Genomic DNA, 26,413 nt, shown 5'->3' on the forward strand with positions numbered 1-26,413 from the left:
CAGGCATTTACCAAGATTTACACATACAATTAGGGTGGTCCCATGGTGTAATGGATAGCACTCTGGACTTTGAATCCCAAGGTCCTGGGTTTGAGTCTCAGTGGGGACTGTCTCCTGGCAGTTCAATGCCTTCCTGCCATCTGATCCCATCAGATCTTGGGTGTTCAGCAGGGTCAGCCTTGGTTAGTACCAGGTGCTGTAGACAGTCCCAAGGACTTCACTGTCACTGTCCAAGCTCACTCGGCCGTGGCAAATGGACCTTAGGACTTAAACGGTGGGGCCAGTTCTGTGCACGCTGTGCCTCACCTAAAAAATCCACTGCGCAGGCTAGAAGGGCACACCCACGTGGGGAGAGCCCTTCCCAAATCTTTTTTCGCAAAGTCTGGCCATACACATACACACATACACATACACATACAATGACCAGATTGAGATCTTGAAATGTTCAGAAATGTGTTTTAAATGCATTACAATCATACAAGATCCAGCTAACCAGTTGTAGATCAAGATAAGAGATCACAAGATCTTCTGCTTAGTTCACAAGCCTACAGAACCAGATGGAATCCATCCTAGCATGATGAGGGAGCTGGTGGAAGAGCTCACTAAGCTGCTATCTATCTAAGTCCTGGCTCACTGGGGAGAACCCAGATGACTGGAAGTTGGCCAGTGTGATGCCAATCCACAAGAAGGACCAGAAGAAGTATTCAGGGAATTATAGGCCTGTCAGCCTGACTGCAGCACCTAACAAGGTTTTGGAGCTGATCAGCTTTAGTGTGATCACATGGCACATACAGTACAATTAGGAGATCAGACCCATCCAGCATGAGTTTAAGAAAGGTAGGTCCTGACTGACCAAACTGATCTCCTGTTATGACCAGATGACTCTCCTACTAGATGAGGAAATAGCTGTGGATGTAGTCTACCCAGAATTCAACAAAGCCTTTGTCATCACCTCACAGAAAATCTGGCAGCCCAGGGCTTGAACAGGTGGACTTTTGGCCAGGTTAAGAACTGGCTGGATGGCCAGGCCTAGAGAGTGCTGGTGAACGGTGCTGCATCCAGTTGGTGCACGGTCATTAGTGTTGTCCCCCAGGGATAAGAGTTGGGCCCAGCCCTATTTAATGCCTTTACTGATGATCTGGATGAGGGGATCAAGTCTATGATTAGCAAATTCATGGATGACACCAAGCTGGGTGCAAGTGTCAAACTGCTGGAGGTTAGGAAGGTTCTGCAGAGGGATCTGTACAGGCTGGATAGCTGGGCTGAGATCAACAGGATAAAGTTCAAGAAGACCAAGTCCCACACGGCCACTTTGGCCACAATAACCCCATGCAGCACCACAGACTGGGGGAAGAATGACTGGAAAGATGTGAATATTACAGGTTTGTTCTGAGCTATACCAATTGTCATGCAGCCTGAAAAAGAAATGAAATCGATCAGCACATCCTTCAGTACCCCTAGGAAAATCTGTCTGACAACAATGAAAGGTTTATAAAAGTCAGAGACATTAAACAGATATTTTTTTGACAGGCTTATACCCATAAACATACACCTACTGGCATCTATAAAAACACCACCTGTTGGAGTTTTAATAAGTGAATACTAAATATATTGACAGGGAAAAATCATAATTGGAATATTGTGAGTAATCAGGTAATAAACACTAATGTATCTCATTTTATAGATGCTTGAGGTGATTACTTTCATACGTTTGCTTATACTTCATTATATCCTCTTGCAATATGCATTCAACTAAATCAAGAAATACTTACTAATGTTGTGTGGGAATCATCTGTGAGATGATTTATCCTCACAGTAAAGCCTACAATGAAGATGGTGGGGTTTAGCTACTGAACAGAAATTACCATGACTACTTATCATTGTCCAGATGCAACAAGATGTGACTGGATTATTTAGAATCCTGTCTTCTCTTTTTTTTTTTTTTTTTTTTTTTTTAATACTGTGCTGGTTTTGTCTAAGGTAGAGTTCATTTTCTTCACATAGCAAGTATGGGGCTATGTTTTAGATTTGTGCTGAACACAGAGGTGGTAATAAAAAGATGTTTCTGTTATTGCTGAGCAGGACTTACACAGAGCTAGGGGGTTTTTCTGCTTTTTATGCTGCCACACTGACAAGGAAGTTGGGATGCATGGGAAGCTGGGAGGAGACTCAGCTGGGACAGGTGACCCAAACTGATGAAAGACATATCCCATACCATATAACATCATGCTCAGTATATAAAGTTGGGAGAAGAAGAAGAAAAGGGGGACGTTTGGAGAGATGGCATTTGTCTTCCCTGGTAACCATTACAGGTGATGGAGCCCTGCTGATCAGGAGACGGCTGAACACTTCCCTGTCCATGGAAAGCAGGGAATTAATTCCTGCTTATGTGAGTGGCTTGTTTTGCTTTGCTTATGTGAGTGGCTTCTGCTTTCCCTATTAAACTGTCTTTATCCACAAGTTTTCCAGCTTTTACCCTTCTGATTCTCTAGATCCTGCTGGTGGAGGAACGAGCAAGCGGCTACACGTTATTTGGCTAATGGCTGCAGTTAAACACAACAATCACAAAACATCAGTAGTTCCTACACCCTGTTCATGCAGGTCACAGTGCATGAACAGGAGTGTTCTGGTCACATTGTTGATGTAGTTGAAAACTTTGGGAAACGTACTCTGACTAATTAATAAGGTACTATTTACACAAATGTGACAGGCTGAAACTGAGGAACAAGGACTGTTTCTATCAATGAAAGTTTTCTCAGAACTGCATTCCAAAAGCTCTCCAGAGGACAAGGAGTCCTCGTCCAGCACAAATAAACTCTAGTGCATGAGCTAAGAAGTCAAGAAACACTCTTTCCCTTCTACGCACCCAGAAGCAGTGAGGAATATCTCCCCAAAGACATTCTGCACTTTATCATGCAGTCACCTGAAGTGTCCTGGGAAAGGATATCTTAATTGCACATAGCAGCAATTAACAATCATAATTTAACAGTACTTACCTATTTCACAGTAATACTGTGAGGATTCACCAAATATTGCATTTCTAAAATTATATGCAAGAAATTATGTCATTTAAAAAACACAAAGTATTTTCATAGTTATCTAAATAAGTGCATAACACACAGGTCTAAATGCTTGTATTGGCAAGCAAGAACTAATAACTATACTGATTTAAGTTGTAGAGAATTATTTCAATTTTTTTTTACAAAAACATAAAGTAATGCGAAAAGGTAAACCATCTAGTGTCACATTCATCTGGCAAACAATAGACATCTACAATCTTAATACCTTATCTCAGCCATTGTCTAGCCTTGCCTTTCCATCAGGGGAGACAAATGCACCCTTGTGAGGTGTGATTAATCCCATCCTAAAGCAAATGTGTATGCAACAAACAATGTGTTTCTTCTTTGAAGCTTCCATTTCTCTTCTTTGACTGAAGAGGCTAAAGGTGACTGGCAGGGCAAAGAAATCTCTGATTCTCACAGGCAGACAAAGTTGCTCAATTATGTAGTCAGTCACACACACAGCAAGTCAATTTACACATAATTGCCACTTAAGAACCACAATTCCTCTAACAAAATTAATTATTCTAGCTTCAAGAGAAATGTGAGGTTAGCCAACATACCCAAATTAATCTTGCACATTTAAAGTCTCTCAGTCTAATTTAGATGAATGAAAAGATGGTGAACAATCATCTTACATATCACAGCAAGTATGGGGTTTTGCATTATTAATTGAAGAAAATTATTCAATACATAAAATGCAAATTGCAGGATTGTGCAGAAAAGAAATGCCACTTAAAGTCAGCAGAGATTAAGTTGCCTGAACATGTTTCTTTTCTGCACTGCATGAAATCATCTGAAGTAATTTCCACAATGATGTTTCTTTCTGCATGAAGACATGCCTGATCTGGTTCTCCTGTTTATCAGATGCTCAACTATTATGGCTGTTCAGATTTGCAAATTGAATTTTTAAGTACATAGATAGAAGGATTGCATAATTTTCCATTAATGCAGATATATTAGGTATTACAATAAAAATTTTTCATGAATGAATATTTGAAAGTTGTCACAGGTTGATAATTGGCTGGCTGGTGTTACACAAATTCTTAATAATGATTAGTTTTCCATAAAATAATTATCTTCCACATTAACTATTGCTCAGATACTGTTACTGATTTATATGTATAAGTAATATTTCTATAGGCTGGAATGTGTTTGTATCACTGTTAAAGAAGATGTTTTATAAGGCAGGATGGGGAGAATTAAATCTTAAAAAGAAAGGATTTTTTTTTTTTGTCCCGCGTGCCACCGGAATATCACGATATGTTGCCTAATGCAATGAGCACATTCAGGAGCCAATGTCTTTAAAGGGTATAGACTTTATTGCCTGAGAGATGTTTAAAATTTAAAAGATCATTGTCTTCCGTATCTGCTAAAGTGTATAACAAGGAAGTAAAAGAGAAATTCCTCCACAAGCCTTCACTTCCAAGAACCCTCAAAAAATTTCCACTTAAAAGTGAAGAGTCAGCCTCATATTTGATGTAAAAATTGAACATTTTTTGGTATACTGTGCTATATTATTGTAATGTATTTTTAATAATTTGTCTGCTATTTATTTACTATACTCAAATTTACACACACAACAGCTGAGACTGAAGTGACTTATGGAGAATATTTGCTCCAATATTGCTGCCCAAGAGGGCCAGTTTCCCAGGACCATGTCTAGTTGGGGCTTTTTTTAATATCTTCAAGGACAGAGACTGCACAACCTCCTTAGGCAACCTGTTACAGTAATGAATAACCCTCACATTAAAAAAAGTTGTTTCCTGGTGTTCAGCAAGAACCTTCTGTGTTTCAGTTTGTCCCTGTTTTTTCTGTTTCTATCACTGGGCACTTCTGGGTTGGGTACTCTTCAGTTTCTTTCATAATGACATGGAGAGTGGGATTGAGCAAGTTTGCCAATGATACCAAGCTGAGTCATGTAGTTGATTCAATGGAAGGAAGGCATGCCATTCAGTGAGACCTCCAAGAGCCTGAGAGGTGGGTTCATGTGAACTTCATGAATTCCAATGCAGCCAAGTAAAAGGTCCTGCACATGGACCAGAGCAATCTCCAATATCAATGCCTACTGTGAATGAATGGATTAAGAGCAACCCTACAGAGAAGCACTTCAGGATACTGATGGATGAGAAGCTCAGCATGACCTTGCAATGTCCAACTCAGAATGTTCTGTAATTCTGTGATTCTGTAATATGCACTTGCAGACCAGAAGGTTAACTGCATCCTGAGCAGTATGAAAAGAAGTATGGCCTGCAAGCAGGTAAAGAGAGGTATTTCTGAGCAACGTGATCTAGTTAAAGATGCCACTGCTCATTTACAGGGTCATTGGACTCGCTGAACCTCAAAAGTCCCTTTCAAACCAAACCATTCTATGATTGTATGAAAAAAAGGTCTGGCTCCAAACTGTTTGCACCGTTAGAAGGGAAAGGTCCCTGACTATATGAGTTTTCTGCCTTCAACTCTTCCCTTCCCAGTTATTCAATTATCTTAACAGAGGATTTTCTTGAAGATGGACAACAAAGTTCATAAAGTGAAAAATATGCATCATTCTTCGCAAGATCTTTTTCCTCATAATATCTCTGAGCTCACCTGCACACAGAGGTCTCTCCATAATAGCACACAGAAGTGTTTTTTCTGATCATAAGAAAACAATGAAGAGTCATCAGAAAGGCAAGGCTGTGTAAAAAAAGTGGTACAAGTTTTTCATGTTCTGAAAGGAAGAGTGGGTATTACTTGTTTCATATACTTGCAGCAGTACATCATGTACTGTACATACATACAGTCTTCAGTGTTCCTTCCTTTGATGGGTTGACCCAAGGGGCAGATAAAGCCCTTGCCCAGATGCCCCATGACGGGATGGGGGAGAAAATAGGAAGGTTAAAAGCAAGAAACCCATATGGTTTAAGGGAAACTCAATTCTATAGGGGAAAGGGGGAAAAGAAACAAACAAATAACTGATGTAAAGACACCATCTCTCACCAGCAGTCAGAGACCCAGCCATTTTCCAAGCAATGGCTAATTTCAAAAGACTTCCCCTGCCTCACTTTTACCACTGGCCACAATGTCATGTGATATGGAGTATCTCAGTTTGGGTCAGCTGTCCCATATGTGTTCTCTCACAGACTCTTGCCCACCCCCGGCCTACTTCTTGGGGGTCAGAGTAGGGAATGGAGAAGATCTTGACACTGTGTAAGCACTGTCCAGCACTAGCTAAAATGTTGGTGCTTACAAGCAAAAATCTAAACCGCAGCACTATATGGTCTGCTTTGAAGAAAATTAGCCCTATTCCAGCCACATGCACTACATTTCCCTTAATTTATAAACAAATGCTACATCCTGAGAAAATGTGTTGAGGTGTTGTTAACATTAACAATGCCAATGCACCCACGGGAATGTAGCAACTGTCTATGGAGAAGAGCAGTGAGAACTGATCTTGGTTTGAAATTCCCAGAAGATGGCCCAGCCAGGTTCTTGCGCTAGTGACAAGAGCCCAGCAGCCTAGAGTTTGCTGATAAGTACTGGCAACTCAGTTTAGAAATAACTCAGGCAATAAGGTGTGAGTGGTCTTGAAGGAAAACAAAAGTAAATTAACACAGGAGAAACTAATAAAGAAACACAAACCATAAAATGTAATCATTGGAACAGACCACAGGAAAGAATTAATACAAAATTGATTTAAAAGCTGAAGAGTTTACCTGAATTGCTAGCAGACAGGAACTGACATCAAATTAAAAGATTTCATCTGAAAGACAACTAATTTCAAATTTACTGAGGAGAAGACCAAAAGCTTTGCTAGTTGGCTAAGGGAGCAGTAGTTTAGCTGCTGAATAAAACAAGTAATCCTGGGCAGGGATAGTATCAGGAGCAATACATAGATTGTTGCATACATTTAATGTTTATTATCTCTCTGATAATATGGATTTAAATCTCAGACTGATTGCTTTAAATTTTATTCTATGTTGAGTGACTTCACTCTCTTTGATCGATTTTAAAAATTAGTTTGAATAAGGTATGATTTTTCATAGAAAGTCATTGAGGCTTTTGCTCAGAGCAAATGCATGGTCATGTTTAAAGAGAATTATTCTTCTTCTCAATATTTATATGTAATCTTCCTTGGCCCTATTGGGTTGTACCTGTTCAATCATAGGTGGATGGAGTAAAAGCTCCTAAAAAATGTATTGGATAGGTCAACAGTCAGTTCTGATTGTATATCTTTTATTCATCTCTGAGGGCTTTGGAGAATGGCATAAGGCAGCTAAAATTAAAATTTGAAAATTCATATTAATCACCTTCACCAATCTAATAACAGTGAAAGTGGCATCTAGCCAAGCATTAGACATAGTGTTTACCAAATTCAGTTTTATTTATTAAAGCCTACTTATGCTACAATTTCAGCAGAAAATGGCATCAGCTTGCTTTCCTGTGCAGCTGGTGGATGTAAAGCTAGCCCTTACTTTGAAAATAAAACTGCTCACATATATGTAAGTTGCTCTTCAGATCTACCTCCCCAGCTATGATTTTTTTACTTCCTACCACATTGTAAAAGGCAAGAAAATAAATAGGGTCTGAAAGTGGGTAGTGTTCAGAGATACTGAAAACCGCTTTCTTAACATAGCCCTGATTCCATACTCTCTTAAACTGTTTTCACACAACGCGAACCAAACTGTGTGTCTTCTTCTATCTGTCTGTTCTGTGCAGCTACATCAAGGGAAGTGAGATGTGGCTGGTTTCGGCTGGACCATTTCCACAAGAAGAGCAGAATATCCCTGGAGGGAATAAAGCTGTGTTAAAAAGTGCTTATTTCACTCGGCAAAGGACACAGCATAGAGTTGTCTAGAGATCTAGGTTTAGTCTTTGCTGACCTGTTATTGCAGGAGTGACATTACAGCACGTCCCAGACTATATGAAAGGAAGGCAGGCTTCAGACAACTAGATAGTAAAGGAACCACAACTGCTGCCAAAGAGCCCTGCTTCACACTAACCAAAGGGGAACATTCAGCAGAGAATCTAGCCAGTGCCACTGTTATTTGCAGGAATGACTCTTGATCTGTGTGAAGGAAATGGAGTTTATGATATGGATTATGTCTAATGTTGAATGTAATGGAACTCAGGACTCAATGGCTTGCATCTAGTACAAAATTTGCAACAGACAAATATTGGAACTGCCAACATCTATTAATTTTAACCCTTGCATTTATTACTCACAAAGCTTGTATCCATATAATTATGTATAATTATAATTATAATATACATATTTTTATATAATATACATATTTTTTAAACTGACCACTTCCATGGAAACTACTGTATGGCAGATGTCAGCAATGATGTTGGTATCATGAGCAGGACCCATGACAGCACCACAACAAGGGATAGTTTAACACAACTGAGTGATATCTTTCACTCTGTGCAGTGTGAAGAATCTTGAGCAAAATGTTAACATCAAAAGAGAAATGAGTTCAAACAAGGATTTTCAGCCTCATGAAAGGTTAGTAAACATGTTAGGCTCCATGCAGCCTCTTGCTTACCAAAATCCTGTGCTGCTGAAAACTATGAAGGTGTTCCTGAAGAAAATTTTCCTTAGATGTGTCCTACCTATCATAACTTTTCCTAATCCCTTCTCTCTCCTCTATGACATAAGGTCCAGGAGAGTAAAGAAGATTTTAAGTTCCAAATACAAACTACTGTATGAGTTCAAAACACTTCAAAAATTTGGAAATACGTGTCAGAAATGACAGTAACTCACAATCAGTTGATTGTGAAGCACTACTCTTGTAAGAAGAGAATGAAGACTGTTTGAATAGATAGATACAAATGTTGGGGTCTGCACATCCTGGCTTTTTCCTATATACCACAATATACCAGCCAGAAATAGTGATTACACAATTGCCATAAAATCATAGTTTTCAACACAAGTAGAGAAGATCAGGAAAGCACATTATAAAAGAGGTTTTTGTAACAGCTGGGGTTTTGCTAAAGCAAATTTTTCAACTCCCACAACAGTTGGGTTGCAAGTCATATTTCAGCATTCCAGCAAAAATTTTTTTGTACTGTCTCTTGAAATAATGAAATCTGTTTTTTCAGTCAGTAGTATCATATCAGGGAAATATCAGCCAGAGCATTGGTAAAGACAATTGTTCAGACAGATGGCACTAGCGTTCAGTTGTTACAGATATTCTGATGCAACCAAGTGGTTTAGTATAACTAAGCCCTTTGGTCTGAACCACAGCTCTGAACCCAACAGACGTGGTTCTATGCAATTTTACAAGCTCTGAGAACAAAACTATCTTGGAAATATCTGTGTTTCACTTCAGCAGTAGCATTTCACTGGCAGAGTGAGCAAGACCACTGTACTGTTACAGCAGTTTTTTCCACTACTAAAGAGGGATATGAATATGGTTTCTTGAGCAGGTTTGCCAAGGCAAGGATAAAATTACAAAAGTTGTAGTTTGGTTCCTCCTGTACAAAGAAGCAGGAATAACAAATAGCAGGTCCTTTAAGAGTTCCTCAGAAAATGCTGTTTCTTGTGTCTCTAGTGGTAGAAAAATAGTCTATTTTTGAATCTTTCTACTCATAAAACATTTTTCTAATTTCTTTAAAATGTCACAGCTTTATTTTATTGATATGTTTGAAAATAATTTTCATAACAGTTTTCTGAAAGTTCTTTTTTTAATGAAAATCGAAACTTATAACTAGAAAAGAACCAGCATTCAGAATTAAGATGCTATATCATACATAGGTCTCCTGTCTAATTGTGCTGATGTGAGTTCACATTATGGAAATTGTGAATACTATGGAATTTTGCCTTTGATGTCACTTTCCTGCAGTGAGGAGTGAATAGAAGAATGCACAAAACTAAGGGAAAGAATATCCTTAACACATGGCTTTCCTCTAGTGCTTTGAAGAAAACATTCTGGTCTGAACAGCTGATAATCAGAGAACAAATTTACTTTGAAGTGCATACAGTTACTATTCCATAAAGGACATAAGTAAACAGAAAAATAAACCTTGTCTCACAAAGTCTTATACTGAAATCATACATCAGAGTACTCTAAAAAATTATCTACAGTTCTAATGAGGCTAAGCATTTGATAGTCACTTGGACTAGACAAAATCAAAATTTCTAGTTAGGTTCATAGAAACACCAGTGGATCTGAAGTAATGTGAAGTGTCCATCCCTTGAATCATCATGATGGGAGGAGAGTGTTTTCAGATCTCCCTTTTAATAGAGAAAATATTCCCGAAAAAGTTTTTCTGGCTGATGGAAAGAATGACTACTGAAAAGAGGTTGAGTTAGTAGTTTAATGACTGAACAACTATGGGTCTGTTACAGTCAGTAAGGCATCTTGCTGTTCTGAGGTACCTCGCATTAATGGCCTTAACAAGTTGGTCTTATTAATGTTTTTAATTCATTTTTAATTATTACTTTCAATTAAGTGCTGGCTTAATTGCTATCCATTAGAGGGACTGCACTTCTGAATGGCAATCCTGGACTAAAAATGAGCAGTTCCTGAAAGCCAGCTGTATAACAGCAGTTGTTCACAGTTTCAAAGGAAAATTAATTCAGTTTTGTGATTATAGTTTTAAATTATTTTTAAATTTAATTGTTTGAAATGATAAAGAGTAAAATGTCTTTGCAAATAAGTATTTTTGACACATTCAAAATACAGAATTTCTACTACCTGTCCAATGTGTCCAAGGAGAACAGAGTATATTGCCCTTCATCTTTGTGAGCAGCCTTTTACATGTCTGAACACTATTGAAATGCTCACTCCCTTTCACTGTAGCTATCCCACTCTGTCTTTTCTTCTTGGACCATCCCTTCCAAACCTCAATCTTGCTCTTCACTGGATTCTCTCTGATCAGTGTATGCTTTTCCCAACAGTCATCCAGAGCAGATTTCTATGCCAAGGGCTGAGTAGAGAGGTTGTTGCAGGTGTTGCAGCCCTGCAGTACAGTAAGTGTTCAGCTGAGCTTCATTTAAAATATGGGTTATCGGTATCCAAAAGATGAACTGCTATGAGACCTCTCTGAAGTAAGTGTTAGAAATGTGCACAACTGGACACAGCTGTATGCAACAAGTGGAAACCAAACCTGGTGGAACAGCACGTGATGCTGGTGGCACAACATGCAATACCATATTTCACATGCTCCAGAATTTGTGCTCCTGGGAGGCTCCACTGCAATACCAGCAGCTGCCTACCCTGGAAAGGAGTCAGAGGCAGCACAAAATGCAGATTTTTGAAAATAAATATTTTAAAATCATAAAAGCAAATATTTAAAATTTGCCGGAAATAACCACTTCATAGGAGAAAAGGTGATGTAGTGAGGAAGGTGAACTAAATTCAAGTACTGTTCAACTGAGGACCTACAAAGCAAGGACAGAACAGTCACAAAGATACTCGAGAGTATTTTTGAAAACCAGTTGACAGCAGCTCAGTTAAAACAGGCTCGCTCATGCCTTTTCAAGACTGCTTTACACGAGTGACTTCATACTTGAGCCGTGGGAGCAGGCAGCCTAAGTGAGGATACGTTATCTACTTAGAAACACGTTTGGGATTTCACACAGTACGGGGGGCGGATGACTTCCAAGTCGCCCTGCGAACTCGCTCGGAGAAGTTCACAAGGGCCGGTTTGCGCGGAGAGAGTCTCGGGTTGGCGCGGAGCGCCCGGGACGCTGGCACAGAGAGGTCACTGACCCGCCCCAGCACCGCCGCACCTGCGGCCGCCGGGATCCCACAACCCAGGGCAGTGCCTGGACTGTGTTAGGGCGGGGCGGAACGAGGCGGGGCGGGGGGCAGCTCGGCCACGCCCGGCCCAGCCCGCGCAGCCCCCGCAGCCCCCACTCCCGCTTGTCCCCCGCAGCGCATGGCCCGCCATGGAGGGGCGCTGGCGCTGCCCAGAGGTTTGGAGCCGGGGGAGTGAGCGGAGGCTGCCGCCGAAGGGGCGGCACAGCCGGGCGGCGGGCAGGTGAGGCGGGGCGGGGGCAGGTGTGGTGGGCGGGGAGCGACCGGGGGAGCAGCCACGCCGATTCCCCCGGTCGGCGGCGGCTGCCCCAGAGGGTGCGAGGGGCGCAGCTCCGGCGGCCGCGGGCGAAGTGAGAGCGCGGGGCGGGTGGGGACGGGCCGGGCAGAGGCGCGGCACCTCGGGCAGCTGTCGGGGCACTGCCCGGAGTCTCCTGTGATGAAGCCCGTGTTCCGTGTTGTGCCGTCCCAGTTGGTTTCCCGCACTCCGACCCAGCGGCTGGAGATGAGCGCTGAAGCGGAGGGGCCGTCGCGGGCGGCTGGTGCCGGCGCGGAGAGCACGAGGTGACACCGTCTCAGGTACCGTGGGTCCTTTATCGTCCTCAGGGGTGCTGGCGGCGCTGGGCTGTGTAACACCCGGCCTGACCTCCGCCTCGATGGAGGCACCGCTCGGAGGTAGTGGGGGGCTGGGGGGGTTGGGGAGGGTGCGGTGTCCCTGGGACGGTAGCCAGAGCCAAGGGACACATTTCCAGCCTGGCCCGGCCGCCCCCTATGTGAGGCAGTCTTCTCTGCAGCTTTGTTGTGTTCTTGATCAGGAGTGTGGGCTGCTGCTGGCAGCTACAGGATGAAGTCGCCTCCCTGCTGCATGTCGCTTTCTTCCCAAGCATCCCTGGAGGAACCAGGGAGTAGCACATCCCTGGGCTCCCTGAACTCCAGTGTTTTCTCCAGTGAAGAAGAGCAAGGGCCCCTGCTCCAGAAGGTCATTCCCCCCTTGGACTGCTTTACTATCAATGTAGGAGGCAGCCGCTTTGTGATGTCCCAGCAAACTTTGTCTTGCTACCCTGACACTCGTCTTGGCAAACTGGCTGTAGTGGTCTCTGCTGCCCGGGATGTGGCGTCTGGCCTCCTTGAGCTTTGCGATGATGCCAACCTTGTGGAGAATGAGTATTTCTTTGACCGGAGCTCACAGGCATTTCACTACATCCTTAATTACTACCAGACAGGGAGGCTGCATGTGATGGAGCAGCTTTGTGCACTCTCCTTCCTGCAAGAGATCCAGTACTGGGGTTTGGATGAGCTCAGCATTGATTCCTGCTGCAGAGACCGGTGAGTTGTGGAAAGATGAGGTTTGCAGAAGTGTGGCTGTGTAACCTCAGCATTGAATTGCATTCAGGGACACTCAGATGAGAGACCAGCAGCGGGGGATGGGTGAGTTAACAGGGCATTTGGAAAAGTGTGCTCAGAGCTGGATAAATTCAGCCCCAAGTGCTGCTTTAGAGGTGGATGGTGTCAGAAATTGGAGGAGATATATTGGGGGACTTCACAGTTAGCCTTTGCTGAGGGACAGGTTGGCAGTTGAGATCAAGATAGTGAGACCCTAAGAGGAGTAGGGTCTGGGTTGTCCTCTACTGGTTTCAGACTGGCCCTGGAGCTCAAATGTTTGAAAAGGACAATGCCAGAGATAAAAAAGTTTGTGAAAGGAGAGATGCCCCTTCAATCAATTAGTGCAAATTTCCATATTTAGAGGGTTTGAATGTGGACTCAGGCATGATGTTTGGGAGGGTTTGGATCCTCCCCACCCCACACTTTCATTTTGAAGGATTTCCAGAGCCAAGTGGGAGAGACAGAAGGGGAGGGTTGGTCACCTGCCAGGCTGAGTGTGGGTGGCATGGCTCCAGGAGGAGCCTTGAAAGGAAGCATCGCACGTGGATGTAGCAGCTTACAGGGAGGGGGCAGCAACAGCGGGAACATGGCTCGCTGGAGACAAATTGTAACAGGCAGTTTAGGAACGAGGTGCGTTTCAACTGACCCAACCTCAGGATGTTTCTGTTAATTCTATTTGCAGTTAAATTTAATTTTTCCTACCATTTTTAATGTTACTGGTTTGGCCTTTTTAGTATTGAAGAAATTAATTTTGTGAAAAGTGTAATTACTATTTATCTAAAGTGGTTATGTCAAAATTATTAGAAAGAAACAAAGAACCAATCTCACCCCAAAAGAATACTAGTTATCCTACCGTAGTGTGGTTCTCTTTTGTAGATGAGGGAGTTGGAGATTAGTATTCATCCCTTTCTTCCTTCCGTGGTAAGTGTAACTGAAAGGTACTACTTCTTTGGTGATAAAAGGAGCTACAGACCTCTTTGGTGGATGCAGGACTATTAAATGAAGGCAAAATTGCATAACCCCTCTGTCTAAGGCTTCAACTTTGCAGCAGTTAAAAAATACAGATACAAAAGAAAAAGATACTTTTTTTAGTGTACTTTCATAATGGTTTTGTTTCATGAAATTAGTCTGTAAACATACTCTTGCTCTGACAGCTTATGGTTTTGCTTAGAACAAATGCTTGTGCACTTTGTGTGAGGACCTGTATATTTAAAAAAAAAAAGAAAGATACCTTTCATCTTAGTATGTAACGATCAGAACTTAATTTTCTGGCTTTTATTATGCTGTCAGTTTTAGTATTGCAAATACACATCAATGTGATAAAAATGCAATATATTTAATCAAGCTGAGAACCATTTAAAAACAGAGGATCTAAGGGTGCCAGAATTGCTTACCAGAATGTACATTAGTCATATAGCAGATCCTACTGTAGTCAACATAATCCATTTAAATAAAACTATATCAGAATAAAATTACTCTGCACATACAAAGTGTCACTGATGTGAAATGGGGGAACAGAAGTTTATCAGGTCAGTGGAAAAATGCTGCAAGGTCTCAATTAATAAAATCTTCAACCATATGCTTGATATTAGGGTTTTCTGAGCTCACATATGGTATACTTTAATGTGTATTCATATGACTTGCATCATACAGAATGAAAAGCTTATGCATATTGGTATTAAAAATCTTTTGGGGGGATGTTCCTGGGCAGGTACTTCAGAAGAAAGGAGCTGAGTGAAGCCTTAGACATCAAGAAAGATGCAGAAGAACTGGATGCCCAAGATGAAGAAGAGGACTTTTCTGGTAGCCTTTGTCCCAATGTCAGACAGAAACTTTGGGAAGTTTTGGAAAAGCCTGGCTCCTCTGCAGCAGCCAGGACTTTTGGCACTTTGTCCATGGTTTTTGTTGTTGTGTCCATTGCCAACATGGCTTTGATTTCGGTAGAGCTAAGCTGGCTGGCACCACCACTACTGGATGCCCTAGAGTACTTGTGCATTGCATGGTTCACAGTGGAGTTTGTTCTGAGGTTCCTGTGTGCACGAGCTCGGTGTCGCTTTCTGAGGAGTGTGGCAAATATCATAGACCTCCTTGCTATTTTGCCGTTCTACATCACCCTGCTGGTGGAGAGCCTGTGTGGTGGTGAGAGTTCCCATGAACTGGAGAACGTGGGACGTATTGTCCAAGTGCTCAGATTGCTCAGAGCCCTGCGGATGTTGAAGCTGGGAAGACATTCAACAGGTACTTTTGCCATGTCAGTGGTACTTCTCAGTTTTGCTACCTGCAACAGTTGTCCCTGTGCACAGTCCTCCATTTTGTGTGCATTTCTGCCAAAGCTTTTTTGCACAATGTGTTAGCAGCAGTGGCGTGTGAAAATCTTACTTTTGGACATTATAATTAAGTGACAAGGCCCTGCTACGATAAATTTTAGCTCTTCCAAAAGCCACTTATGTATTGTTTGCACAGAACATTTACAAAAACAGACCCCAAAGCTGCATGCTGTAAATCCACCAGTTATTCACAGTCATAAGTTTTAAAATGTATATTTCCGTTGATTTTATTAGGAAAAAAGCAGAGATCATTTCCCCACACTTTTTCAATTACCCAAGGCCCACTCATGACAGCTATCACAATTTGATTTGTTTAAAAGTATATGCAAAGAAATATATCATAATTTTTGTCTATGTCATAGATCCTAAAAACAACCACAGCAGAGACTGTTTCAAGAAAACTGTTTAAACTGAATCTTTGCAAGTGGTGGGTTTAGAGTCTCTCTGGCCATGTTGAGCCCTCTGGTGTCCCAGTGGTATGTGGAACCCAGCTGAGGGCTGCTTACTGAGTTGGATGTAGGTGCAGCACAGACGAGCAGTGTCAGGTTCAGAGTTCATGAAGTGGTGTGGGGCCCTTAGTGTCCAAGTGCCCCTGACAGGTTGGCAGAGAGATGGATGAACAGCAAGCAGGGATGTGGAAGGTGAAATGCATTTCTGAAGATCATTTTGTTCACTCTCTCTGGTGAAAGGCAGAGAAGGTAACATTTCCTAGTGGAAATTTATCAGAGGAAGGTGGGAATGATTGGTAGTCGTTGCATTTCCACATTTCCCATTTCCCCTGTTTTTATCACTACTTCATAATGTGTGCATGCCTGGATATATGGAAGAATAAAAGCTGTATTCCCACCACACCCTGACCATGCCATGATATTGCCCAGTGCTCAGCATTTTCAAATTATTTAATTATGTTCACACTTAAATCTTTGTGCAATGTGGTCTTAAATTTGGCCAGAAAAATGTTCAGCCAACACTGTGAGCTTTGAAAAATTAGATCCTAATAGTAAATCATAGTCTCTGTCCTGCGATATTAGCCTGTTCTGAAGATGGTGATGGTTGTTTTTAAAATGCACCCAGTGTACCCTTTCCAGCCATGAAGCAGGAATTGGCTGATGCCTGTCTATTTTTTTGGAGAGCCATCTCTGTCAACTGGCCCCAGTTCAGCAGGAGTTACAGTGTGCTCACAGCAGCAGAAGTATCTTTTATTTTTGTTCCCACTGAAGGGCAGCAAACCTGCCTACCAGTGGCAGGGTGTAGCTTTGATGCTACTAAGCATAATCATAGTGGTTTGGGAAGTATCTTAATCTTACTCTCTACCCTAGATTATGCTTATATTGATGCGTAACTGTCCCGTACAAAGCAGATGAAAGCAAGTTTATAGTGGTTTGGTCTGGCAATGTGTTCGTTTTGTTTCATTATAAGTTTTGCATAGTTTGGTAGAGGTTTTTTTGCAAGAAAGGCTTATACCTACTTTTGATGGTAGCATTAATGTGAATGCATTCCTGTAACTATATTTTGAAAATAAGAAAAGATTTTATCTCAAGGCGCTTTTGTGCTAATACAACAGTTATCCTAAAATAGGTTGATTCTAGTTACAAAACTTTCCAGTTTTTTGCATTTTACTGTAACAGAAGGAAAGTGTGAAACTCAGTTCTGTGGCTCTTTCTGTCAACTTGCAAACAGATGTTTCAGATGCTTATATAACTGTTAACTTCAAGTATATTAACTTTCATGGATGGTCAAAACACTTGTGCCTATTTATTCTTAAATTCACTATTCACAGTTTATGTTTAATATTGACTGTATTTATTCCATGTTAGGTAGAAGTGAATTAATTATATAAAAATCTAATGTCCTAATCTGGAGGTGTGCTGGAACCAAGATACTGGTTCTTTTTACTGGAACCAAACCACCAGTTTCATGGTCCAAGAAGCAATATACATACCCATTTAAACCATTCAGAGCAGTGTTACCATCATCATGTTTGCCTCTTTGGTAGTTCATTTGCTGCCCATTTAGGTCCAGAATGCTAAATCAAATCTGCATAATTTAAATGTGGAAACTCACTGGTTTGATCTTCTGTCAGAAGAAAAGCTGTTACTAAGATGAAACAGTGCTAATAAATCAAAACAGAAATGTACACTTGCAGATCTGAAGCCCGGTTTCTGACTAGAGGTAAATAGCAGAAGAGAGCTTTGTAATGTACTTCTAAATACACACTTAACCACAACTCCTAATATAAGATAAAATCCATAAGTATCATACACAGAGACCATCATCCTTGCACATATCTAGGCAGATAAAAGTGTTCAGGGATGGCTCTTGCAACTCTTCTGCTCTCTTGCCTTGGATCTGGGCAGCTTAAAGTTGCCTCCCAGTGAAGCTTCTCTCTAACTTCTGCATTCTCAGACCTGACAAAGCATCATGCACTGCTCAGTTGTTTTGTGTGGCAAGAGGAGTGCAAGGTCAGAAGTTGTAGACAGACATTCTTTCACCGAGTGGGGGTGTTCACAGTGACAAGAACATCTCTGTAGTGCTGCGCAGAGTCATAACAAAGCTGGGATCACAACAGCAGCCTGGCCCTGCTATCAGGGGCAGAAATAAGTGAGGGGAAAAAAAACATATCAGTTCTTTTCTTCACTTTCAAGAAATAGCTACTTAACCCTTTCTGTGGGAATGGAACAAAACCAAGAAATTAAAAAATAATTTCTACCCTTTTGGAAGCCAAAGCCAGCTCACAGGAGGGATGTGATGCCTAGAAACACATGGTCTAGACGGATGTGAGTGTGTAATTATTTATGGAAAGCACTATACTTATCAAAGAATCACTAAGAAATCAGTAGGACCTCTGTCCATAAAATGTATAGCTAGAGGGCGAGACCACTCTTCCGAGATATCAACATTATGGATTTTAGTGGCTTCAAGAACAGATGAGAGCTGAACCTGCATTTATTACATACTCTGATGCTCCTCAGCTGTTGTCTTCCTCCTGGAGCCTTGTTTTCTGTGAAGTTTTGCTGGTCCTCCTCTGGGAAGCACTTGCAGAGGGACTTCTTGAGGAGAAGTAAGATGTGAGCATCTTACTTGTGAGGGCAATGGGCATGTTTGAGAGAAGACTGTAACATATTTCAGACTGTTATGCTACTGGATACATGAAAAAGTGAAATTTCAGCACTTCCAGTGTTAAAAATTTAGGATTGTTTAAACACTGTGTAAATTGAAGCTCCCGGATATAGCTTGTGGTGCCGAGTTTCTTTGGGCAACAGAGAGATGGAACTTAACCTGCATGGCAGAAATGATTTCCCTTTCTCTTCCCAGGGCTGGGGCTGCTTGCCAGCCTCACACCAACTCTGTTACAGCACCTCAGTACCTTCCAAGCATGAGTAACCAAGCTGTCACATCTCCTGGCAAGGAGTTCTCATGGGAAGCCATAAGACTTGCTGAGGTGTATATGCTGGTACAGCCCTAGTTTGGCCATGTCCTAGGGCTCATAAACATTTAAAATAGTTACAAAATTATATCATAGAATACTTTATACATGCAATTATACCAACTGGTTTTCACTTAGATGAACTGTGGAGTCCAGTAACTTGCCTGATTCATAGATTTGTCTAGAAATATCTCCTGACTTCATCTAAAGACATGAAGAATTTTAGATGAAGATAATAGGACTAAGAAGAAGAATAAAAAGTCAGACTCCAGAACAGTTAGAATAATTGACCATAGGAAAAAATATTTTACTGAAGGTGTCATCAATGTGATACAAAGAGTCAATAGTCACTGTTCTTTTTCTCACTTTAATCCAGTTTATGGGAGAGATGCAATTTTTTTAGCTATAATATTCTCAAGGTCCATCATAAGGCACAAACTGTGGCTTTTGTAGTATTCATTTATGCTTTGAATAGAAGTGCTGTAAGGGTAATTTTAAATTGGAGTACCTTCTTCCTAGCTCCCTTGAAAGGACTTCCTGCTTTGTTAAGTGTGCTGGTTTAAACATAAACTGGTGGGAGAAATGAACCCAGCTCAAGAGAGACTACAAGTCAGAGTTACAATTTACTGAAAAGATTACAATAAATACTATGATACAAAGAAAACATTGATTTTAACCCACAAAACCCAGATGCATAACCCAGCACCCTGGGGCACGTTCATTAGCCCCTGTGCTGAGCACCACGTGGTCCCGCTGAGTACAAAGTAAAAGGAAAGGAAAACCTGTTGGTGAGGATGATGGTTACAGTCTTGTCAAGAGTGGCAGTCACAGTCCTGCTGCGGTTCTGGTTCTCCTCTGGATCTGCCAAGTGGTACCAGAAGTCCCAAAACCCCAAGATTGTATATGCTGAGGTTCAGGTGGGAATGCCCAGTACCTCCCCCAGGGTGGGGAGTTCTACAGTGCGTGATTAAACTGAAAAATAGGATATTTTTGGAATCTTTGATGGTTTGGGTTGTTGCAGCTGCCTACTGTGCCACTCCCTAATGGCCCATTAGAAGACATGACCCCTCAGGCTGGGTGTGAAGGTGCTAATGCCTCCCTGGAGGGGAATTATCACAGCTAACCCACGTGTGTGAAGACAGAACCATTCCTGTGCCTCCCAGTGTTCTTTAACACACAGCTTGTAGCCTGAGGTGTCAAGTGTGCCGTGGGCAGCTTCTGCAAATGATCCATTATTAACAGTTCATCAGAAATTATTCAGAGGGTGTAGGATACACAGTTTGGGTGACATCCAAAAAGTGATAAACTGGTCCTGGCCTCTGTAACTGGGACACTTCAGTAGAAAGTTTTATGGAGCAATGGATTGTAGTAACTTCCTTGGAAGATGAGAGTTTGATCTGAGCCACTGCAGTTATCTCACAGAGCTTTTGTGCTGCTATTAGTCTTTCCAAAATATGGAGGCTCATATTAACAGAGAAAAGACAGTAATATATCTTATTCCCCTTTCTTACAGATTTAATCTATATTTAATAAACATTCTAACCAAGAGATCATTGTTATAGTAATATAAAACACTGATATGGGCAAGTTCTTAACTGGAGTTAACAAAACATTCCCTACAAACTTTAGTGTGTACTTCTATTGTTTGCTGTACATAAAGAAAACCATTGAAACCCATTAGACCTACGGGGGAGGAAAAAGAGCCAAAAGCAAGGCATTTCAACACCTTGTAGTTTGAGGCTGTGGAAAGAAAAGCGAGTAAAATTGCTTATAATACTAATGAGCACATGAAGTTTGCAAGCAAAGATCTCCAGTAAGCTATTTTTCAAACACTGGCTTAGTGAAAAGTGTACCCCATGAAGGGTAATTTGTTTTAAGTATTGTGTTTTTCTCATTTATTATTAGAGAAAACATAGCACATTTTTAAAGAACAATATTATAAACCAATCCAAAGTCACCTGTGATTCAAAAGATAATTCCAGTCTCCCAGGTGTCTCAGCTGAATTGGTATTCTGTTATCCTCCTTCTTTTTTTATGTGTGCAACATTTATTCATTGCACTATTTTTTATTTACTTTCCTGCCTGCACCGTAGCCTTGAAGAAGCAGCTCTGAGAGGAATGTCAGGGCTTATGGAGAGTGGTCAGCTGCACTCGAACTCCCTGTGTAGCCCTCAAGGCAATAGGGCTGATGCAGTACATCAGTGAATTAACAGCATTACATGCTTGCATTGGGAGGCTTTGCTGTCTCCAGTTTGGCACAAGTGCAGCTGTTGCTGGAAAACCATATTTGTTTTGATGTCTATAGATATCAAATAATAGGGGATTTGGAGGCAAAAGGGGTGGAAGAGAGCCTATGACAACCATAAAAGGATTGGAAAAAGTCCTTAACAAAGAAAAAATTGCTGAGAGAACTGAACTGGGTTTTAAGCACGTACCTGGGAACATGAATTTGGTAGCAGAGGGCTGCTTGGTCCAAGAGAAAACCAGGACAATGGCTGGAAAACAGAGCCTTGGCACATTCAGACTTGAAATGTGAAGCAGGTGCTTTTACTGTGCTTTTAAATAGTTACTTAGATAACATTAAAAACTGCTAGATCTTATCTTATAGCCAATAATTAAGTCAAGATACATTAATTTGTCTAAATTATATGTGTATGTGGATCAAATGAAGATGAGTAAAGAGGAGAGTTTCCATGATGTATATTAAGGAAATAGAGATTATGTCAGAGATTCAGTCTAACATTGGTATCTATTTCTTTAAATCACTTTTTCTCCTATAGTGTTGAGAGAATCACCTATTCTTAGCCTACCAGGGGCAGTGCCCCACTAGACCAGCAGAAGGGCTTGTGGGAGATGTGGTGGTTGGAGGCTGTCTTGGGCATAGTGACCATGAAATGATTGACACTTCAGTTTTTGGTGAAGTGAGGAAGGAGGTCAACAAAACCTCTGCCTTGGATTTCTGGAGGGCAGACATTTGCCTGTTTAGGACACTGGTTCAGAGAGTCCCTTGGGAATCAGCCCTTAGATGCAGAGGGGTCCAGGATGGCTGGACATACTTTAAGAAAGAAATCTTAAAGGTGCCAGAAGCAAGCCATCCCTATGTACCTAAAGATGAGACAGTGGGGCAGAAGACCAGCTTGTTTGAACAGGGTTTTTTTCCTCTAGAACTCAGGGAAGAAAAGAGAGCAACCTTTGGAAGAAGGAGAACTCAGGAAGAGCACAAGAATTTTTTTAGGTCACGTAGAGAGAAAATTAGAAAAATGAAAGACCAGATAGAACTCAATATGGCCATTACTGTGAAAGGTGATAAAAAGTGTTTTTATAAATACATTAACAAAGAAGTGAGAGGCAAGGGATATCTCCATTCTTTACTGGACACAGAGGGAACACTATCACCAAGGATGAGGAAAAGGCTGAGGTACTTAATTCCTTCTCTGTCTCAGTCTTTAACAGAGAGATCAGTTATCCTCCTGGCAACCAGCCCCCTGAGCTGGTAGGCATGGGCAGTGAGCGGAATAGATCCCCTTCATTCCAAGTCTATGGGGCCAGATGGGATTCATCCTAGGATGATGAGGGAGCTGGCAGAAGATGACACTAACTTGAGTAGGAATGTTAATCTGCTGAAGGGTAGGAGGGCTCTGAAGTGGGATATGGACAGGCTGGATCAATGGGTTGAGGCCAGCCATATGAGGCTCATTAAGACAAAATACTGAGTCTTGAACAGTATGAGGTTCATTAAGGCAAAGTGCTGGGTCCTACAGTTGGGTCACAGCAACTCCCATGCAGTGCTACAGACTGGGGGAAGGCTGGTTAGAAAGCAGCCCAGAGAAAAAAGGTCTGTGGGAGCTGATCAACAGGCAGCTGCTGAACATGAGCCAGAAGTGTACCCACTTGGCCAAGAAGGCCAATGGCATCCTGGTCTGTCTAGTCTGGCCAGCAGGTCTAGGGAAGCTATCATCACCCAGTTCTCAGTACTGGTGAGGCTGCACCTTGAGTACTATGTACAGGTATGGGCCCCTCAACAAGAAAGACATTGAGGTGCTGGAGCAGGTCCAGAGAAGGGCTACAATGTTGGTAAAAGGTCTAGAGAGTAAGTCCTACGAGGAGCAGCTAAGGGAGGTGGGGTTGTTTATCCTGGAAAGGAGGCTCAAGAGAGACCTTATTGTTCTCTACAACTACCTGAAAAGAGGTTGTAGTGAGGTAAAGCTCAGCCTCCCAAGGCAACAAGCAACAGGACAAGAGGAAATGACCTCAGGCTGTGCCAGGGGAGGTTCAGGTTGGATATCAAGAATTTCCTCACAAGCATTGAAATGGGCTGTCCAGAGAGGTGTTGGAGTCACCATCCCTGCAAGTGTTTGTGAAACAATTGGGCATGGCAACTTAGTGCTATGATCTAGTTCACAAGGTGGTGTTCAGTTAAAGGTTGGACTTGATGATCTTGGAGTTCTTTTCCAACATTGCTTTTGTGATTCTCAAGACATGTTCACTAGCAGTCAAAGAAAAGCATAAAGCAGTCAGCTTTTAAGTTAGAGATGTTTTGAAAAGTTGTGATGACAGCTACTAATTAACCTACTGACAGCCTTTCTTGTCTTTCAGGCTTGCGGTCTCTTGGGATGACTATCGCTCAGTGCTATGAGGAGGTTGGCCTTCTGCTGCTTTTCCTCTCTGTAGGAATATCTATATTTTCCACTGTGGAGTACTTTGTTGAGCAAGGTGTGCCAGGCACCACTTTCACAAGCGTACCTGGTGCTTGGTGGTGGGCAACAACTTCCATGACAACAGTTGGTTATGGTGACATTAGACCAGACACTACCATTGGTAAGGTAGTAGCCTTTATGTGTATTCTATCAGGAATACTGGTTTTGGCTTTGCCAATAGCTATAATAAATGACCGTTTTTCTGCCTGTTATTTTACACTGAAGATAAAAGAAGCTGCTCTTCGGCAGCGTGAAGCTTTAAAGAAACTCATGAAGAATTCATCCAGTGATTCAAATATCAATGTTAATTTGCGAGACATATATGCACGCAGTGTCATGGACATGTTGAGGTTAAAAAGCAGAGAGAGAGCAAGTACAAGGAGCAGTGGTGCAGATGATTTTTGGTTTTGACTTTAAAGTTATTTAATCTTGTATAGGGCATAGACTACTTCTTGTATAGGACATAGACTATTACTACTGTAGTATTAAGCATCTCTTTTTTATTATTTGCCACATAGTATATTTGCTTTTCCAGTTGGAGTTTTACTTAACTTGGATGGACTGAAATAACTATTGTATACAAAAGGCAGAATTCATAACATGAAATCTCTCAATGAGCTCTAAAACCTTCTTTCAGAACTGGATTGTGGTGGGTGAAATGGGAAACAATGGATCCCTGAAAGTAAAAAAAAAAAAAGATGCAATGATTTGTCTAATCTCGTATCCCTACTAATGTGTAATAATAAAGTCTTGGTGAAAATTGCAATGGTGTTTTGAATTCTAAAGATCTAGGGTTTGTACTTGCACTGGGAGTACAAAAGTCAAAGTCATTAAAGAAAACTAAAAGGGGAAATCTTAAGAAAGTGAAATGTTGAATAAATTCAGAATGACATTCCTATAACAAGCTTAGTCTTGTTCCCCGTTCTTATACCCATCTTCTACTCCATTTGCATCAAAAAACATTATTATACCAGCGCAGTGTGGCAGCGAGATGGGGGAAGGGAGTGCATGTATTTGGAATTTCCTCGTTTGAAGAGAAGCAAAGGTCTACCAGATACATAATGGGTATCAAGAGACAGGGGAAAATATTAAGCAGATACAAGAGCTGCAGCAAAGTATAAAATAGTAATGAAATAAGTACCATAATATAGAGCAGCCTCTGTACTTGCTTCAGAAGCTGCAGGAGCTAATACAGCCTTTGCAATATAGAAGTAATTTACAAACTTAGTTTGAACCATGCCTTCTCTATATGTTTTGATTCCTATGACTTATTTGTGTAGCTACACCGTTTTCGTGCATAAGTAAAGTAACCATTGGATTGCAGAAGAAATAAAAATTGTAAAAGGTAACAATCTACTAATTTCTCTGTCTCCCATTGAAATCAGTAGGTATTCCAAGTGGAGCAGATATTTTAAAAGTTAATTATCTTCACTGACCCATTATTAGAAACACGCTTCATTAAAATCTTTCATTCCAAAGGGAAAATGAGTACTTGTTGGACTGGATGCTTGTTCTAATGCAGTAATTGCGGTAAAAAAAACTAAAATAATCTAAGATATTTTCAGTCCACCTTCCCACCACTTACCTCTACAGTGGCCCATACCATTCTTAGCAAACAAAGCTTTTCTTCAATATAGTATCACTGTTCTAGACTATGACATTGCCATAGAATGCATATAACACAACTAGTAGCTTAAATTAAAAAAGTGACAAACCCTTTTCATTCCACATTTCTTTGTGATAATATAAATATTAAAAAGAGACATCTATCTACTGTGGATTATTTAACTTTGTTTTTATGTACATGGAAGGCTTAAACTGCCTTTGAGAATATATGAAATAATCTGCTTTTAATAAACATTGAATAATGGTTGTTTTGAAACAGTGTGTTTTTCTGTCATTCCCTGTAAATGGTCATGTAAACATAATACAGCAAGCAAGGGCACCTTAATGCAAATTGAGCAGCACCTTGGCATAAAACTTCTGATTTATCAGCTGGTATAAGTCAGCATTTGGATTTTGGACTGATGCAGCACATGCAGCTGTCACCAGGCCAGAAGGAAGCCCAGGAAAGCACTGGACACCAAAATAGAGTGTCTTGCTCCACTAGAAATTGCCTAGGTATGTCATCCTCATGGTTTCAGTTAAATAGAGAGCAGTCTGTGTTATGACAGTGTTCCCCTCTCCCCAAACATTCTATGAATCTGTCATAAAACTGCCAGTGATGTCCAGAAGACAAAATTAATTCTGCAGGGAAGGTCTGATGCAGCCCACTCCAGGTTATTATTTCATAGCTCCTTGGAGCAGGAAGTCTCTCAGGCTGCACAAATTGTACAGGCTGTTTCTCATTCAAAAGTCATTCTAATTATAGAGAATTAGGAAGAAGCTTTCATTGTGGGAAGGCTGTTTTGTAATGTCTTTTGTGCTCTCTTATACAGCATCTGATCTGTGTTTGAGAAAGGAAATGCAGTTAAGATAGCTGATTGATTCTCTTTAGGGAAAGGCTGCTTTATTGCATCCTGTGCTTTTTATGAGGGACTCAAAAGAATGAGAGAAATGTTCTGGGATATATTAGTTGATTCACTCCTTTTACAAGCTCAGCAGAAAAGTTTCCTAGAAATGTCCATGAAGAAATGTGGCTCAGACTTTATCCAGTAGCTGCTTTGGCTTCTATTTTCAGACCTCTTGATTTAAAATTCAGTCTCCCAAACAGTGTTTGTCAATTGTCATTTACACAGCAAGGTTATCTACCACATTATGGGCTAAGCCTAGCAAA

The 26,413-nt window shown here is 41.2% G+C and overlaps 1 protein-coding gene across 2 annotated transcripts; it reads left to right on the forward strand.

Moving 5' to 3' along the window:
* The first annotated feature begins 11,635 nt into the window (after positions 1 to 11,635).
* Positions 11,636 to 25,509, forward strand: KCNV1 (potassium voltage-gated channel modifier subfamily V member 1). 2 transcript variants are annotated; one of them, XM_071553968.1, is made up of 5 exons: positions 11,636 to 12,029; positions 12,276 to 12,382; positions 12,619 to 13,129; positions 14,898 to 15,424; positions 23,537 to 25,509. In XM_071553968.1, the coding sequence occupies exons 3-5, from the start codon at positions 12,648 to 12,650 to the stop codon at positions 24,046 to 24,048; spliced, it is 1,521 nt and encodes a 506-aa protein (XP_071410069.1). In that variant the 5' UTR covers positions 11,636 to 12,029; positions 12,276 to 12,382; positions 12,619 to 12,647; the 3' UTR covers positions 24,049 to 25,509. The 2 variants fall into 2 exon arrangements, with proteins under 2 accessions (XP_071410069.1, XP_071410070.1); XM_071553969.1 differs by lacking the exon at positions 11,636 to 12,029 and having other exon boundaries at positions 12,086 to 12,382.
* Positions 25,510 to 26,413: the final 904 nt, after the last annotated feature.

Source organism: Pithys albifrons, chromosome 4 (genome assembly GCF_047495875.1).
Source record: "Pithys albifrons albifrons isolate INPA30051 chromosome 4, PitAlb_v1, whole genome shotgun sequence".
NCBI classification, from domain to species: Eukaryota; Metazoa; Chordata; class Aves; order Passeriformes; family Thamnophilidae; genus Pithys; species Pithys albifrons.